This window comes from Colletes gigas, unplaced genomic scaffold (genome assembly GCF_013123115.1).
Source record: "Colletes gigas isolate AHSC1104 unplaced genomic scaffold, ASM1312311v1 Colletes_gigas_Sc00004, whole genome shotgun sequence".
Classification (NCBI taxonomy): domain Eukaryota; kingdom Metazoa; phylum Arthropoda; class Insecta; order Hymenoptera; family Colletidae; genus Colletes; species Colletes gigas.
In genome coordinates, this window is record NW_025106633.1 from 4,032,999 (window position 1) to 4,051,366 (window position 18,368).

General features: G+C 43.0%; 2 protein-coding genes across 2 annotated transcripts; both read left to right on the forward strand.

Moving 5' to 3' along the window:
- Nucleotides 1-200: 200 nt before the first annotated feature.
- Nucleotides 201-6,738, forward strand: LOC122394886 (ionotropic receptor 93a-like). Its single transcript, XM_043392073.1, is given in 16 exon segments — nucleotides 201-254; nucleotides 256-379; nucleotides 971-1,129; nucleotides 1,218-1,313; nucleotides 1,386-1,535; nucleotides 1,985-2,208; nucleotides 2,647-2,811; nucleotides 3,058-3,225; nucleotides 3,286-3,519; nucleotides 3,644-3,823; nucleotides 3,972-4,202; nucleotides 4,445-4,592; nucleotides 5,394-5,745; nucleotides 5,821-5,952; nucleotides 6,026-6,186; nucleotides 6,460-6,738. Coding segments are annotated over 16 exon segments (2,676 nt in total). The 3' UTR covers nucleotides 6,558-6,738.
- A 3,017-nt stretch (nucleotides 6,739-9,755) lies between these two features.
- LOC122405123 lies at nucleotides 9,756-17,647 on the forward strand. Its single transcript, XM_043409635.1, has 7 exons — nucleotides 9,756-9,792; nucleotides 10,383-10,684; nucleotides 11,411-12,401; nucleotides 12,653-12,858; nucleotides 13,490-13,675; nucleotides 15,054-15,267; nucleotides 17,503-17,647. Exons 1-7 carry the CDS (start codon nucleotides 9,756-9,758, stop codon nucleotides 17,640-17,642), a joined length of 2,076 nt encoding a protein of 691 aa, XP_043265570.1. The 3' UTR covers nucleotides 17,643-17,647.
- The last annotated feature ends 721 nt before the right edge of the window (nucleotides 17,648-18,368 follow it).

An 18,368-nucleotide genomic window follows, 5' to 3' on the forward strand; every position in this document is an offset into this window, starting at 1 on the left:
CAGCTTGCCAGGCACACGCAACTAGACTAAACAACGTCCTACTCCAATTCCACGGGGATTCGATCGTTCGGTGGTAAGTTATTAAAGAATCGACCTTTCCCGTGATTCGCGGTGCATCGAGTTTACATTAGTCCCGACCGGGACACACTCCGCGCGCGATTGTATTCTGACGAGGTTGTAATAACGGATGAGCCAAACTAATGAAGTGATACATTATTCACGGCTGTCCTCGGTTATATATCGTCCGTACGATACCACGCGCGCGTTACTTTTCGTTCGCCGATAGAAATGATATCGCTCCTGTTTCTTCTGTCGATCGTCAATTATGGCCACAGCTACAACGATTTTCCGTCCTTGATAACTGCGAACGCCACGATGGGTAAACGAGTGATTTTATTTTTCGTGAATGTGTTGGTGCCAGTTACTGTCCATAGGTCAAAGAACGGAGAAACTTTACCCTACAAATGAAAATCAATCCTTTCATCGTTAAACAACCCTCGGGGCCGGCACTACACTTCAAAAGGCACCTTTTAACATTTTTATTTTGAAATTATTTCCTAACGATCATTTTAGAATTAATCGTAATTGACACTTGTTGCGTGAACTCCGACAGAATCAAATTTTTTCTTCTACTATCGGCTAATTACGTACAAAAGTGTAATTTTTGTATTACTTAGTATGTCTTCGTAAGAGTATTACCCACAAATTGGCGACGTTTTCCCGATGAAAATGAGTCCAAACACAACACGATTCCGACCACTTTTAATTATTCAAAATTATAAATTTTGGGAAAGGTTCGAACGGCTTATAATCGAAGATAGTCCGAACGAGGTCGTGTTTGGACTCATTTTTATCGGGAGAACCTAACCAATTCATTGATGGTACTCTTACGAGGATAAAATGGGTGGACGGGGGGTGCGTGTAAATTATATAATTTCCACGGAGTGAAATGGGAATGTTCTCTGAACAGCGTTGGTCGTCGACAGGAGTCTCTTCAGTAACAAAGAGGACCATAAAAACACGGTGGAGTTCCTTCTTAATCTGATCAAGGACACCGTGAAAAGAGAGATGGGTGTGGGTGATATCACAGTCCACGTTTTCCGCGATACGAATATTAATCTGCGACAAGGTAAGCGAACGAGTCCCGATCGATCGATCGGTTAATCAATCGTCGCTATAAAACCTTCTTTTTGTCGATGGTCGATGCTCGCGTCAAGATTTCACGATACTTCTGTCTATCGCGACCTGTTACCTAACATGGCGGCTGCACGAGGTTGCTCGAAAAGAGGAACTCATACATCTCGCGATAACAGGTTCGCGAATTAAAAAATAGACTTGTCTCAAGATCTGGATTTTATTTAATAACAAATTTCTTTCGTCTCAAGATCCAGACTGTCCCAGACTCCCGGAAGTCGACGGTATAAGCATCCCTCTGATCGTGCCTGGCGAGGAACTGTCCCAGATCTTTCTCGACCTGAGAATAACGAACGTCCTCTCCTGGAACGTGATCAACATCCTCCACGACGATACCTTCGGTGATAAGATGCGTTATTATAGTTATTTTCAACGCCTTTGGTCTCTGTGGCGAGACTGAGGCAGCCATTTTTTAGAACAGACCACGTGCGCTATCTGAATGGTAACCGAGGTATTAGAAATTCCCCAGTTCCTGAACGAATCAAGACTCTTCCTTTTCAGGCGAGTGTTTTGATTGGTATCGAAGCTAGTGACTTTCTTCTCTCATGGTACGAAGCGTGTAATACTTTAGTCGCTATTCGGATGGCGCATGTGGTTTATTCCCAAAGATGGCAACCTCCATATCGACACAGAGTGTTCTTAGACTCGAGCCTTTGGGTTCAGGAGTTTGATGATACTTTTAGGACATATAATCTTCTTTACAAATGACTCATATGTTAAGGACACATATTAAAAAGTATTCGAGTTGCGTGCATTTGAAAATTGTTACCGTGTTCGCGATGCTTTTCAGACAGGGACACGATCAGCAGAGTGATGAAGGCCATATCAAACAAGCTGCCCACCAAGAAGTCGAGCTTGATCTCCAGGTCGATATTCACGCTGAAACACGATGACACAGAGAGAGGGAGGAAAAAATCGGTGAAGAAGGTGCTGAACGATTTTCACGTGGATCAGCTGGGCCACTGCTTTCTGGTGATCGCCACTCTCGATATAGTCGCGGATGTTATGGAAGTGGTGAGATTCTGCTAGTCTAAAGACCATTTGGGCTATTTGTATAAAGGGAACACAGTAACAAATAAAGAATAAGCAACTTTTTATCCATTAAGATACATTTCAAATTGTTATTCGTCATGTATTATTCGAAGAAACATTTGTCCGCCTCTGATTTTCAATTAGTCGTAGCGATCGTTGGTTACGAATCGTTTCCAGGAAACTACAGAAAGAGTTTATCTCGTTTGGGGTTTATGTCTCTTTACTAATGGTGTTAGATAATTCCTTTTCGTTTTTTTTTTTTTTTTTAAATAGACACTCAAAGATACATCCTGTCGTAAATTGCATTTTAACGATTTATGTCCACTTAAAACAGCAACTGAGGCGGTAGGCTGCCTCGCTCGTTTACTCTAAGTAACGAACTCACTTACGAAACTTTCTTTGCGTTTTTGCATCTTGAAGGCAAGGTCTCTGAAGATGGTGCATCCTGGCAGCCAATGGTTGTACGTTATTACAGACAGCGCGGAGCAGAACGCGACCAACATGACGACCTTCATTGATTTGTTAGCGGAAGGAGGAAACGTGGCCTTCATGTACAACGCGACCGAGTTCGGCGACTTCTGCGAAGTAACGATCGGTTTTACTTTTTGAAAAATTAAATTTCGAGATCGAGATAAATTTTAATTAAAAACATTGACATTAACAAAAAAATCTCATCCAGATCGAACGAACATCGTAAGAGTTACAGAGAAATCACAAACACACAGATTTTGAATTTTAATAATTATTTTCCACTGTATCGAACCTTGTGAAATTTTATCCCCAACCTTTGAAATATATTTTTCTTAAAATTGGATAAAATGATACCTTCAGGTCAAGCTAACGTGTTACGCCGCGGAATTGATCGAAGCGCTGGTCAGAGCCTTGGATTATTCTCTGATGAACGAGATCGAACTTCTGAAGAGGATCGGCGACGAGGATTTCGAGATCACCCGGCTAACGAAACGCGAGAGACGACACGAGATGTTGAGGAATATCAAGGTTAGCGATCCGAACGCGATGAAATCCACGTTCGATGGACTAAAATTCGTGCTTCTTCAGATCCACTTTTCTCAAAGTACTGTCGCTTCGAAGACTAGCTGCGGAAGATGCTTGATATGGAGGTTCTCCTCGTCCATAACTTGGGGAAACTTCTTCGTTCATGAGAAAAACATTGCTCATTTGTTGGACGTGGGCTCCTGGACGCCAGAATTCGGCGTTAAATTGTCAGACGTCCTTTTCCCTCACATTGATCATGGATTTAGGGGGATCACTATACCTATTACCACGTATCACGTGAGTAAAAACTTTCTTTAGTTTCAAAGAAAGTTCAAAAATTAGTTTCCAAGTTATCATTTGGAATTAACGAAGCAATTACCTGCACGAACAGTGAAAAATTAATTACGACGCGTTACTATAGAACCCACAGTGGCAAATAATCTCCGTGAGCAACACAGGCGAGAAGATTTACGGGGGATTAATCTTCGACGTGGTCAACTATCTGAGCAAGAAGCTGAACTTCACGTACAATGTTATAGCTCCAGAACTGGACAAGATCCCCAACTCCTGGAACGATTCTCGATTCTTCAAACTAGGAGATGTAAGGAGATCTACGTTATTTGTATTCGAACAGTCAAGTATTCCAATAGCGTTTTAATAGTCGAGCGTTTCAATTGTATTCGAATTGTACTCGTGGAGAAGTGTTTCCAGTTAGTTTCATCACATTCGCCATTGATTATCTTCTGCAGAAGGCCAGGGAAATGACAATGTCGAGTACGAGGAAACTGCCCAGGGAAGTGGTCGACTTGGTACGCGAGAAGAAGGTTCTGTTGGCAGCCTGCGCTTACACCGTGAACGAATATGGGAAAGAGGCAATGAATTTTACGGTACCCATTTTCGTGCAAACGTATAGCTTTTTAACTTCCAGGCCCAGACAGCTGTCGAGGGCGCTTCTATTCGCTTCGCCGTTCACCAAAGAGGTTCGTAAACGCAACTTACTCGACGCGAATCTAGTATCTTCCTTCCCTAGCAATTGTTCTGCAGGTTTTACGTTCCAAATCCATCCTTTCGTTGTATAGACTTTAAATAGAATCGCAGATCCGTTTACGATTGTCATCGAGCAAGATAAGAATTAATTGTTGTCGTTGCGCAAAAGACCGTCGTCATTCACTTGGTTATTTTCTCCGCTCGTGTACCCCCTAACGTTCGGTCTGGCTTTTAGACGTGGGCCTGCCTGGCCGTCGCCATTATCATAATGGGTCCAATCCTGTACATGATTCACAAGTACAGTCCCTATAGCACGCAGACCTCGGGCCTGAACTCGTCCTGGCAGTGCGTGTGGTACGTCTACGGGGCGCTCCTTCAACAAGGTAACGTTCGATTGTCCTATCAGTGGGTACAGATTATGAGATTAGAGTAATTATCCCTGTAATAATAATTGCTACAACGATAGAAATAGCAGCGTTAAGGATTATCGTAGTGGGACGAACAATAGGTGGGCTGGTTGGAGCAGATATAATAGATAGACGTTAAGCTGCATCGGTTCGCGTCTGTTTTTAAGGCTCTGGAGCTCCATTAATATGCATTATTTGAATTTTGAATCATTACGATCCTTCAATCCGTCCAGAAGTTATGATTTTTGAAGGGAAATCAGACAGACATTGTCAGACATTGTATTTTCGGTAAAGAATTTTTTTCTCGAAAATGCGTGGGATTTCGAGGGTATGTCTATTCACCAAAAATGATTCTAATTGACCCCCGCAACCAAAAATAATTTTTTTAGGACGCTTTGAAAATTTTTAATTTTGTTGAAAATTTCTGCACCTACTGAATTTTTTTCTCGAAAATGCGTAGGATTTCGAGGGTATGTCTATTCCCCAAAAATGATTGTAATTGACTCCCTCAACCAAAGATAATTTTTTCAGAATGATTTAAAATTTTTTAATAATTTTTTAACGAAACCTCAATCAAGAAATTGATATTCTTGATTTTTGGCTTATTTTGGCCTCTAGAATCTCTTATTAATATTTTTCCCAGGGATGGCCGAACTCCCCTAGTATAGTAGCATCGTAACAGTAATAGAAATAACAGGAAAATTAACGTAACAAAAATATACAGAGAAGCTGAAAGGCAACAAGCCAAGAATGTTGAAGGATTCCAAAAAATTCCAGGAGGGATGTATTTACCGCAATCAGACAGCGCGCGTATGGTGATCGGCGTCTGGTGGCTGATCGTGATGGTCCTCGTAGCCACGTATTCCGGAAGTTTGGTCGCCTTCTTGACATTCCCGAGGATGGACACGTCGATCCTGACGGTGGAGGACCTGATCGCGCGAAAGGACAGGATCACCTGGAGCTTTCCCAACGGCAGCTTTCTCGAGGTGTACCTGCGTAACTCAGACGAGGCGAAGTACCACGCGCTCTTGTCCCACGCGCAGATGCACAACGACACGGAAGTGGAGGAACTGGTGGAACGCGTGAAGGAAGGAACACACGTACTGATCGACTGGAGGATCTCCCTCAGGTATCACGGGACATTCGAATTCGTATAATTCCGGAGCTCGTGTTCGCGAAGATAATCAGGAAGATGGGTAAATAGGTTTTTGATGAAGAAACATTTGCTGCTGACCGGAGGCTGCCACTTTTCCCTGAGCACCGACGAGTTCTTGGACGAGCCCATCGCCATGATCATGCCGCAAGGTAGCCCCTACTTGCCTGTAATCGACGCGGAGTAAGTTGCACGTTTAATTCTTGGAAATACGGAATATGTACAATATCACGGCGCGCGTTCGTTTGCGGAACAGATTGCATCGAATGCACGAGTCCGGATTGATGCACAAATGGATCGCCGAGAGGATGCCGACGAAGGACAAGTGCTGGGAAGTGTTGGGCAGCAGTCAGGCGGTGAACAAGCGAGAAGTGAACGTGGCCGATATGCAAGGGATATTCTTTGTACTCTTCATGGGTAAAACTCTTTGTTTTTTTCATTTTTCAACGATCAAGATTATCGATATTCCCAATTGGAATTAAACGGAGCTATTAAGGATCGCTTCTGACGAAATCTCAAGACAGTTAGGTTCAGAAAAATAGAATCGTCCAGGCGAGAGGAACTGAAATTTGATCGATATTGCTTCCCCTTTGTTGCTTTGAGCTATGTTAATATCAGAGAAAAGAATGGAGGACTCTTTGCACTATTTTCAAACTAAGTGAATCGTTAATCGATCGTCTCTTGTTTCAGGCACCACGTTGGCCTTGTTCTTCCTAATTTGCGAATGCTACTGGCACAGACGAAAATTATCCAAGCAACGGAAACTGATCCGCCCGTTCGTGCCGTAAATTCAATTTCTGGGACGCGTATAATCGTGCAAATTGTTTTCACTGCTCTCACCAGCTTCCCGCTATCCAAACAACGCGAGGTTTCTCCTCGAATAAACGGAACCAGTACCTCATTATGCGGTCACTCGCATTTCTTCGGTCCATCTCGCGCCAATTGCATGCTCCCCCTACCTCTGTTTAAGTTAGCACGCCTTTTTTTTCGACGGGACCGGTAAAAAGGGACCGTCGTTGCTCAAATGTTGCTAAAATCCTTGCTTAATTCGGGCCCGACGACTTCCACGGAACTCTTTCGTTTCTCCGTTATGGATGGTGGAAGGGAGAGGAACGCCTTTTTACATACAACCAGTAGATTTGTCATGTATATTAAGATAAACACTTGAGGTAATATTTTTTATAAACTCACAAACGAAAGGGGAATATTTATAAATGACATTCACGCGGTAACGACGGGTAAGCACTGCTAGTACAAAATATAAGAATGGTATAAAAATTGTATGGATGGTCTAGTAAGGTCTGTTCACAAACGTAACTGTGGTAAATATAAGCGATGTACTCTTTTTCATGCCTTGGAATATTCTATATAAAATATATTATTAATGGGAATAATATAACATGTGTTTATTGGTTTTTGAAATCTCATTTTATGATATAACACCTGTGCACGCTTGTTTTGACTAACAGGTTCCATTCTTGGTAGAAAATCACAGTAATGTCATAATAAAGTAATTAAGGCAAAGAGATTTACCGAATATAATACTGAGTTGCATGGAGTAAGGTGGGGATGTAACGATCCAACGTAAATTATACATGTATATACTTATATATTTTACAATATTGTATTCTTATTTTACAGGAAACCCGTACGAAATAAATAATATTTTTACATTCGTCGTGCCTATGTAATAAAAAGAAATTCACTGGAATTTATGATTGGCTCCCTCGCTTTTTTGAGTTTTTTTTTTTAGGTTCATCGCTGTAAATACATATCGAATTTGATATAATTGGTACGTATCAATACGATGGCTACGCGTCAATTTCAAACTATAATCATTCCATTCAGTGGATCGATACGAGACAATCAATACCCGACATCAATGTATCGATAGTATCTAAATACATTTCTGACCCATCACTAGCCTACGGACATCCGAGAGGTATGACAATTACCATCACGAACGTCCAATTTGTGGATAATGGACGACACAGGATATTGCGCGGATATCCACGCAATGCCCGACACCGACAACGCTCGAACATTTTTCACGATGGACGCCTGCTGGCGTCTATTTATTCGCACGTGAATAAATTCACTCCTTCAGTACCCTCGAATCACGCGATAACGCAATGGTGGTACCAAGAAAGGGGAGAGGGGAGGCAAAAATATATAATTAAGATTCAAAAATATGCTTTTAAACTAACGTGAATTTCCTCTGTTAAAGGCGTTTGTTGAACCTTTTGTATTATACAATGCATATATTTTTAAATTCGACTTTGGAGATAAAAGATTAGACGGTGTTCGCACGTTATTTTTAACGATTTCTTTGCACAGCAAAGCGAGCTTGGAAACAATAAGTCGCATCCTTCCCGGCTATTGTTCGCGTTTGGAGAAACGGCGTTTATTAATGAACGATAAATTAACGATCGTCTTGGGAGGAGAAAAGGAACGTTCATTGTTAAACGTTGATTCTTGACGCGTTTGGCAACGATCTGTGGAAGCGTCTCGCGGTAAAAGTCACGATATTGCGTAACGAATTAATTGCATTGGTTGAGACCAGGTCCTAATGTGCTTCTACGCCATGATGAATGGAGAATTTTACTCATTCACTCACTTGTCACTCTATTTGACAGCTATTATTACAAATTGCGACTAATTAACCTGATTTTTTAATCCCTTATTTCTTATGTTCAAAAGTACCTCATCTCTCAGAAAAAATTGTATTACAAATTCCCACTCCTCATCTGAAATATAAGTATGAAGAAAGTAGTTACGAAATTTGAGTAAATTAAGGGTTGAATGTACGAATTGAAAATGTTTATTCGCCATTCGGGAGTAAAATTTGCCCCCGTGGTTCGCAGTCAATGGGCTTACTCTATCTTAATAGAGTTATCGGGTCAGGAAATTTCGTCGGAACATTCCTGACCTACAAGCTTCCCTCGTTACTCGCGAAGAGAAGCGACAATGAACATTGAGCAACGCTTATGACGCGTATGATTCCGCCGCTGCGTGGTTACGTTACGGTGGAAGTTGCCACAACCAGTTACTTTATTAAGATCAGAGTAGCGAAAGAATGGGCATTGCATGTGTGCGAACGCAGAGAGCGTAGAAAGGTCGGATTTCGCGGTGCATCTTGAGCAGATGAGTTTGTCGACGTTGCCAGTAGATCGTCTGCTCGTAAAACTACGTTCCAAAAATTTAATTTCAAAATTTATTCACAACCAAAACATTCATCTTCGATTCAAAAATTCGCTGTTGATCAAAGAACCCCCACTTTACAAATTTCCATAGAAAAATTCTCTTGTCTACTCGACAATTGATCTCCAATTAAACAATTTATTATCCCATCCAAAAGTTCATCTTGAATCCAAAAATGTTCGTAAAAATTCTCTATTCTAAAATTGATCGAATTTACGTTTGGTAAAATAATTTGTTTGCCAGGAATAAGTTGGTTTGGTAACCGAAAGTAATTTGTTTGGGTGGTGAAAATTCACCTTTAACCCAGGAATTCCAGTTGCGAGCTCTCTGAAAGCAACTCGCGTGTTCCACGTGACGAATCCGCAGCAGGATCCACTGAATAATTCATTTCTCGGGAACCTCCTTCTCCCCGTCGATCTTCCCGTTCTCCGGGGAACCTGTAACCCTATCGTGGATCCGTGGGTGGAAGGGGAAGGGCGAGAGCGCGCAATATGACGGCGTACATAGACACGGGTTTATCTACCTGACGACCTTGCCGTTTAAAAAATCCAAGAGTGGCTGGCAGGGCCTCGAGCAGCCGGCGTGCACCATCCGCGAGCCAGTTCAGACGCGGACCGCGGACGACTAGGACTAATCCTAATAGAGCTTCTTTCCGCGCCACGGAAACCGCAACGCAACGCGTCCCTCGCACCTCCAGGTGAATCGAGACCAGTTCACGTGTGTTTTCAGTGCGCGTGGATCGCGGCTAGATCCAGCGTCGGTGATCTAGCAACTGCTTCATTAACATGGGGACTATGATGTCCTGGACCATTCTGCTGCAGCGTACGTACAGTGCTCCTTCCTCATTATTTTCTTATAAATGGGATTCAAATTTGGTGATTGGAATTGGTTATTTCACTAATCGTTAGGATTTTGTATTGTGTAGATTAATTGCTAGTGGTGCTATTAGTTCTACGATTTTTCTTGGAATAAATTTCTTCTAACTGTTAACGAGTAATGTGTTTGATGTAATTGAGTTTCAATTTTGTAATTGTAACTAATTTCGAAAGTATTTTTGGACTCCATTTTATCAATCCCTGATTGTTCGAAAGGTACAGGAATTGGGGAAGAAATTATTGCAGAAGATCCACATTTGTAAATATACGTATCCAGCTTTTATTTAATTTTGTATTTTGTATTTTTTGAGTCGATCTCGACCAAATTCATACTTCAATTTTCAGTGAGGTTCAAAATGACTAGAATTCGACCCGTACAAGTAGAAAATTTTCAATTTAATTTCCTCTGGTTCCCCCAAACGGAGTTTAATTTTAAAGAAAATGTTCGTCGATCTTGGAGCAAAGTCTCCCTCCTCCCCCCCTGGTTTGAAAACAGTTAGTTTCGTCGACTATTTCAACGTCGAAATTCCCAAGCAGTGTCGTCGGCGCTCGTCCACGGCTACGACAACGCGGGATTCGACGGCTGGTATCAACCGGTTCCGCATCGACCAGTCGACATCATCACGGACGTTATTAACGACCTGGGCGCCCGGATTCTGCAGCAGTACACTGGCCACGGGAACGTGGCATTCTCGCCGACAGGGGTTGGCTTCGTCCTGGCCGCGTTGTACGAGGGCTCCGCGGGCAGAGGAAGACAGCAGATCGCCGACGCTCTGGGGCTACCGCGGGATCAAGACGTCACCAGGCTCGGGTTTCGAGACATACATCGCAGACTCCGGGTAAGATTCACACCAAAAGACACTCCCCCCTAGCAGAGCATCGTTCGAATATAATTCTATTCGAATACAAAATGAGGAAGAAATGATTAAAATAAAAATTAAGAAGAGAAAACTATTTCTTAGTCGCCGTTCATTTCTCGACAAAGTTTTATTATCGTTTCTATTGGGTGTTGGACAATATTCGAGTAAAATTTTATCTAACCTTAGACGTGTTTCTGTATGTGTTGTATATTTTCTGATTTGAAATAGGATTCTCGTGCACGTTCGTTCGAATTTAGGCATTATTAATATATTTCTACAGAATCTTGAAAAGGATCAAGGTGTTGTTATTCATGATAACTATAAATTTTTGTTCGATATAGTTAATATTGCTCCAAGTCGACGCAGAAAATTGTTATCAGGTCAGCAAAAAGGCTAGTGTCGTTAAATCCAAAGAAAAGCAAAGGGTTAAAAACCAAAACCCCAAAAATGATCTTCCAAAGATCTCAAAACCAAGCACACTCGTTCCTCCGACTCACCTAATCACCCTTGCGTAATCCTATCGGCGGAATAATTAGACCGACGGCTAATTTGAAGCCTGAACGCGCCCGAATTTCTCTTCCCTAATTGTAAGTGTCGGTTTCTCTTTCGGTCGATCGCACTTTTCGAACGAGAGTCGCGCAACCGTCGGTCCACCGACGATCCGTGACCATCCGCGATCAGAAATAATCGTTTTCCTTTCCGAAGACTTACTTGAACGCCGACGGTTTCCTGGGGGGCCTGACGCTCAACCAAGAGAACACCAAACTGCGTCCAGAATACGAAGACATCCTGAGATTTTATGGATTCGACCTGACCGTCCCTGGAGGGGACACTAACGAGACCACCACTGCTCCTGAATCCACCACAACGGAACAATCGATGACAGAGACGGTGACCCCGGTTCAGGATGAGACTACAGTGCCAGCAACGACTCCAGAACCGATGCAGGAAACAGAGACGACGACACAGGCTGCGTCGACGACCACTCTAGCAGTCGAGATGATCGGAATGACGATGAACACGCCAGATGTCCAGGACAGGTTGACTCAAATCACCTCTGACACGACAGTTCTGATGGACTCCACCACGCCTACAACTCTGTCTAGCCAAGCTACGACTTCCTCGGAAGCCATGTCCTCCATACCACAGACTCCAACGACTGTTCCTTCTGACGTTGAGACTACTGTGGACACCGTTCAACCAACTACTATGGTCAGTGTGTTGACTCAAAGCACCACTGTGGAGACAGTGGCTAGTCAGACCACTGTGACCACCATCTTGCCCTCCACTGTTGGGACGTCAGCGACAACAGAGATCGTGGAGACTACAACCGAGACCACAACCACGCCAACGACCATAACAACGACTGTCGCTGTTGCGTTGCCCACGGAGGCGTCGACTGCAGCCCAGGTCGACGACGTGGAAGCCACGACGACGGGTTCGACGATCCCCGCGACGCAGGCAAATCAGCCGATCTCGACGAATGGACCACCTGCCGATGAGAATACCGTTTTAACGGACCCCGCGGACAATCAGACGGCCTCGAGCGAGATGGGATCTACCGATTCGCTGGCCACGACCGCCGCCACAGGTGAAACCGGGTCGGACGGACAGACGACCGTGTCCCCGACTACCAGCGCGAGGAGGAGGAAGCGTGGCGCTAGGAGCCCCAGGGGATTCTTCTCCAGTTATCCGGGTCTGTAACACTTTGTATTCATTTTAACTTGTGCAACGTCAACCGATCTCTGGGACCGATTGCTCGGGTTAGAACAGTGTCTCCCAACCTATTTCTGGATCTCGATGGTCCCAATGGAGGATTTCGAAAATTGGATGGACAAATGCAATGAGATTTTATAATTGTTTTCTAAATACGTACTTTTTCAAAATTGAGCATCTACAGCTAGGTCCGTGTTTGGGAGTTGCTGGCTCTAATTTGTCAAATTTCAGACGAAGGCATCTGGATGCAAGACTTGGGGATCTGGAAGCCCTATTCCACCAGTTTGGGAGAGGCATCAGTCAGAGACTCGACTGAAATATCGTTCCTGGTGAATGGCTGCGACGTCTCCTCCGTCACGGCTTCCAGATACTTTGCGGTTCTACCGTTCGCCTATTTTCCATCCTTGCACGCCGTCGCCCTTGAATTTCCGCTGGACGTAAGACTAATCGTTCCTCGAACGATCATTAACGATTACTAGACCCGAGAGTCACGACTTAAAGTCTATGAAGGATAATTCTTTGGTCTGGAATTTTTACATGTGCAGTGGGTGGAACAAATCTGGGTAACAACTGTGGGTTGCAAAGAGAACTATCCTTCAACGTTTAACGTCTTTCAGTTATTAAAAAATAGGGCAATTTAAAGAAATAGAGAAAGAAACAAATTCAATTAAATGTCTGTTTTATTTACACTATTGTTGTATTTTGTAATTTTCAAATGTAATTTTTGATCATTTCGAACAAAATAATGCTAGAGCAGCAAACAGTATCAGAATGACCAATTTTCTAAAGAATCATTTTTCCTTGAGAAAACGAGATTCCACGTTGGAAAGCAACAGTCTGCCTAATCCAGATTAACTATACCCCTGCGGCGAAAAGACTTTAATAGGTCCGCTAACAGGATAACACACGCGCGTTTGACAAGGGTATCGCTCAACGAACGACTCTACCTGAACCGAATCGCTATATTTGTTCCACCCATTATACTTTCCGCGACTTATCTCTGGGAATCTACGATACGGTGTTAACTAAATCCACTCGCTAAACCAGTTCTTACCGTCCACGTTCCAGGACCCCAGGTATAATATCCTCCTCCTAATGGCCACGGACAGGAGGGACACGTATCGGTTGGCGAGGGATCTCGGCGGGAAGTCGCTGAGGCTGCTGAGGAAGCAATTACAGGCCACATGGGTCAGGGCCACCATTCCGTCGTTCATGTTACGCGGTTTCGTCACGTTGACGTCCTTCCTGCAGAGGGTACGAGCAACCGTGACGCCTGTTTCTCTAATCTCCTAATTGAACGATCAACCGGATAAATTTGTTCGGCTTGGCGAACATCCTGGATTAAGTATCTTAGATTTCCTAGATAAGCTTGGGACTCGTAGGTTTGTTAAACGAACTCTTATGATAGATTAATTTAGGCCTGATAGAGACTGTATCTGATCTGGATTAGACCTATCAGATCTGTCAGGCAACAGTTAAATTCCTCTAGTAGTTCCTCTATAGTAGATCAGGACAGGGCTGTTAGAGTTATTAAAATTGCGTTAAATCTGAGTGGGTCTTGTAAATTTGTAGTAGATTCAACCTGTTAGTATTTGTAGTAGATTAAACCTGCTTTGGATCAGACTTCCTGGATTTATTGAACCTACTAGACTTTTTAGACCTGTTAAACCTACAGAAGATCAGTCTAACTTTATTAGCTCTTTAGTTTGAACCTAGTAGGTGTAGGTTGTGTCTTTTATACCCCCAGAATTTGGCTTGGTCCTGCTAGATCACCCAGATCTATTGAGCCTCTCAGGAGTTACTTCCAAAGCAGACCAATTTAGGCTTGTTAGGAGCCTAAGTTGTATCTATTAAATCTATTCTTCTTACCAGACCTAACCCAAACCAGACAGGCTACAAATGTTAGATCTGTCTTGTAAGGGATCAGATCTGTTGAACCATGTTGAACGTTGTTCAGGTCTGTCAGATCTATCGGACGATGGGTTAGGTCTGGGATAGATCTGGCTAGGAGCCCGGTCGAACCGAGTTCCATGGCGCTCGATATTTCGCCATTAGTCTCGGGCATTAAGCTCCTAATTACTTAATCGCGTTAGTCGAGATCTTGAGTGCACTTCCCGCTCCTCGTCACGGTTGCGTTCCACGAGCAAAGATATCCGTAGAGGCGGTTACCTTGACGACACGTAATTGACGATAATACGAAACGCTGCGCGCGAAAGTGACGAGGCAACGGAATCCGCGAAAAATGAGAATCGTTCTAATGGACGTAATTCTGGCGAGTTTTACGAGCTCCGACTATGGATCCCGCTGGCAATGAGCCGTTCCCCGGACTTCTGAAAGTTTCCCGTTCCCTTTGACGCTTCAAAGCTGGCCCCATAATCGGCTTTAAACTCGAAGCGCGAAGAGGAAACAGAGGATGATTACTCTAGCTTGTTTCGGACGCAAATTTGACAGAGTAACTTCATATACTGGGAATATCGATAGAAAATTGATTTAAAGTAACGATCCTTGAACAGTAGCAAGGTATAAGCATCCTTCAATCGATGTCTAAATGACTCAGAAATTCAATTTAAGTATATAAATTTTGATGCTCGATGTTTCAAACGATGAATGATCGGTGCAACTTTATTCACAGTTGGGTATCGTGGACGTGTTCGAGCCAAGAGCAGCGGACCTGTCACTTATGACGCCGGATCTAGGCGTGTACGCCAGGGACGTGCAGCAGAGCATCGGGGTCAACATCAGGAATTACATGAAACCCGATAGGACCCACTCTCGTGAGTCGCCCAAATCCGATCCTCCCTTGATCGTTCCACCTCGACGGGACTATTATCGATACTATCATCCAGGTTTCTACTCTATGCTTTGTATATACCAGTGCACTTCTTCCGCAGCCTCTCCTTTCGTTCATCCTACCATAATTCACTGGCAAACATAGAACATCCTTACTCTTAACTGCATTTACATTCAGAGGGCCCTTCGCTTAGAAACTCTGTACAATAGAGCCTCAATTGTTGCAAGAAAGTAGGGCTAAGATGTTTACAAGTATTTTACAATATCAAACAAGTAGGAATTACCGTATAGTTTATTAAAAATTCAAGAGAAAGGTGTATGTGAGAAAATGATGGTTGCAACTACCGCCATCTACGACGCACAGGGCCTCCAACACACGCATGCGCGGGAATAGTGCTACCAACGCTACACGCGTGTACTTGGGGGCACATTATAATATACGTACGATATTTTAATGCATTGCAGAGTTAAATTATGTTTCGAAATGTTTGGATCGCAAGGGTTTTAGTTTCTCGAGTCAACCAAAAATAAAATGGGCACGTTTGGGGTTATTCCGGGAGGGAGGTAGGCGTTGAAAAGTTTGAACGGAGCAGTCGGGCTGACGCAATCGCCACCAGCATCGGGTGAAATTGCGATTCGTCGTGCGCGTCGTTCGCAAACGACAAAGTGTCGGGGCATGCACGCGTGGCGAACCGCGTCCGACGATGCCTGGCCATTACTACTGGCGCGTGTCCGATCCCTCTTCTTCTTCGTTCTCTTTTTCGCGTCCTCCGCGACGAGTTCCACGGAAGCGTCATTAGCGTCGTTAAGGGGTTATTCCCACTCGGAGACTTTAGGCGATCCTAAAAACAAAGAATTAACGCATGATTATACACCAACGATTTCGAAATTCCTCCTGGTTGAATTATTTTTCGAGACAACACGGTGTAATTTTCGTACAGTTATTGCGCACGGTTACGCGAATGTTTGCCAATGTTTGACATTGAATCGAACAACGTCAAGCTTGGGAGATTTCATTTTTCAATCGCGAATTTACCTTTCGGATGTAGTTACGCAAGGATTATTTTTTCACCGATCGGGTGAATGTCGAATTCTTCTTGTTTCGTTGTTTGCGCGCCGAAGAACCGTGGTTTCCGGTTTATCGTAACCGTCGGTGGTCTACGATCGGGAATATTCTCAGTATTGTTATAAAGTTAGCTGGATTTAATCGCAGATATCCTGCGGCTGACTCACCGAGGGAAATAAATGAAAAGACCTTGCGGTCCGCCAGGAATTCCTGAACCATTGCGACGATCGCTCCTCGTAAATGTTTTTACTCCTGGCATTTCCTGCGATGTCTATCGTTACTCCAGAAATTCATTACCTTCGCTAATCGTTTTCGTTTCTCGCTATTTTATCTACAGAACGAACTAATAACAATTAGTGACTCCGATCTCTTGGAAACTTTCAGCGCAGTAAGAAAATTTATTGAACAATTAGTGTTCTACGATGAGGAAGCGGCCATCTTGCGAGGGCGCTGCGGTACTGTAATCTTCTAACAGGAAAGCAATCTAAAGTTACAGTATCCTTCATTAAAAATAGATACTGTTACTCCGATTGAAGCAATTAAGCTATTAAAGTAAACCATTTTTTGTATCGTGCAATTTGTTCAAATTTTTCTCTTACTGCCGTAGTTTACAAAAAAGTTTACTCTGTTCGAGACAATTCCTATGAAAGTTCCTTGAATAGCCTGGCACTAGAATAGATACATTCAGTAACCTAACAAGATTTAACATGTTGACTGTTTATATTTGCAGTCTACAACTCTGATAATGAACTTTATTAACACATTATTAGAGATTGTAGTATCACAATCTTGGAAGCCTTCCAAGACTCAGTCGAGGTTCTTAATCCAAGGCCACTGAGGAGCTATGCCTCCCACTATTCTATTTGGCTACCCCCAGCACTCTCATCTATTCATAGTGACTTTAACTTAATTTTGTCCCGACTTCATGAAAGTCTAATCGAGTTAAAATGTTGAATAGAAAGCACCTCATTCAGAATTTTCCTGACCAGCAGTCAACGTGTTACCGTTTCTATTGAAGTTATGTTACACGAGAGCGTCCAATAATTTAGGGTTATTATTTGTTTTGACTATACTGAGCTATCTGCAACCTAGAGAATTCATCTGTATAGAATTTTGGAGGCGCTTCTGGATAAAGAATCAAGATTACTTTTTGCTTGAACTGAAGATTATTGGACGTTTCGTGGGGACGTTTGAACGAACATTGTCAGGATATCTGTTTTTACAGGAAACGGGTTATTCGAGAGAGCCGGACCAGTGCCATTCACGGCCGTCCATCCGTTTCTCTACTTCATCGTCGACGTCGAAACCTCGGTGGCCTTAATCGCTGGCCGAGTGAACGATCCGCTCAACTCTCGAATCCTCTAGGACCATAGCCCTACTTAGAAAGAAACAGACGAATCGCCGAATAGTAATAAACATATACGTTTATTTGACATACTTATAAATATCGTTATAATCTATAAACAATTTATATATATATATAATATTTATATTTATTAGATCATTCCTAGTTCGCACACACCTACCTTTAAGTACACGATGTATGTCTGTACAAATCCGTATGTTTGTAAATAAAGGAGAGATACGAAGGAAGCGAAGGAGTCTTTTTATTTATTTTATTTTAAATTTAGTTCACGGTTAACGAACGATCGGCAAGAACTTAGCATTTTACAGGGCATCGCTATACAAGTGTAGAATATATGTGCACGCGGGGCTTGTCGCTGAAACTGCCACTAAACTTTGGAGTACTTTCGTTATTTAGGTTCGACAAAACGTCGGAGATACACGGTGCCTTTCAACGTCAAGCCAGCGACTCGATCACTTTTCTTCACGTTCATGTACAGGATTGCTCGTTCACTTGTTCATGGGGGTGGGGGGGAAAAATATATTATTATCTTATATTTATATATGTATATATATATATAAAAATACAGTCCTGCGTAGGAATTTCATCGAACGCGCGATTATCATTAGGCTGGGACAACCTATCGATCGTCTCACAACTATTCCCGACTCTCCGTTGGTCGTCGGTGATCCACGGTTTGATTGGCTTCGCTTTCACAGCGACAGTCTTCGTGACGAAAGCTTCTT

Coding starts and splice junctions, on each gene's coding strand:
- LOC122405123 (XM_043409635.1), top strand. CDS start 9,756: ATGGGGACTATGATGTCCTGGACCATTCTGCTGCAGC. Junction 10,685..11,410: donor ACATACATCGCAGACTCCGG/GTAAGATTCACA, acceptor TCCTTTCCGAAG/ACTTACTTGAACGCCGACGG. Junction 15,268..17,502: donor TTATCGATACTATCATCCAG/GTTTCTACTCTA, acceptor CTGTTTTTACAG/GAAACGGGTTATTCGAGAGA.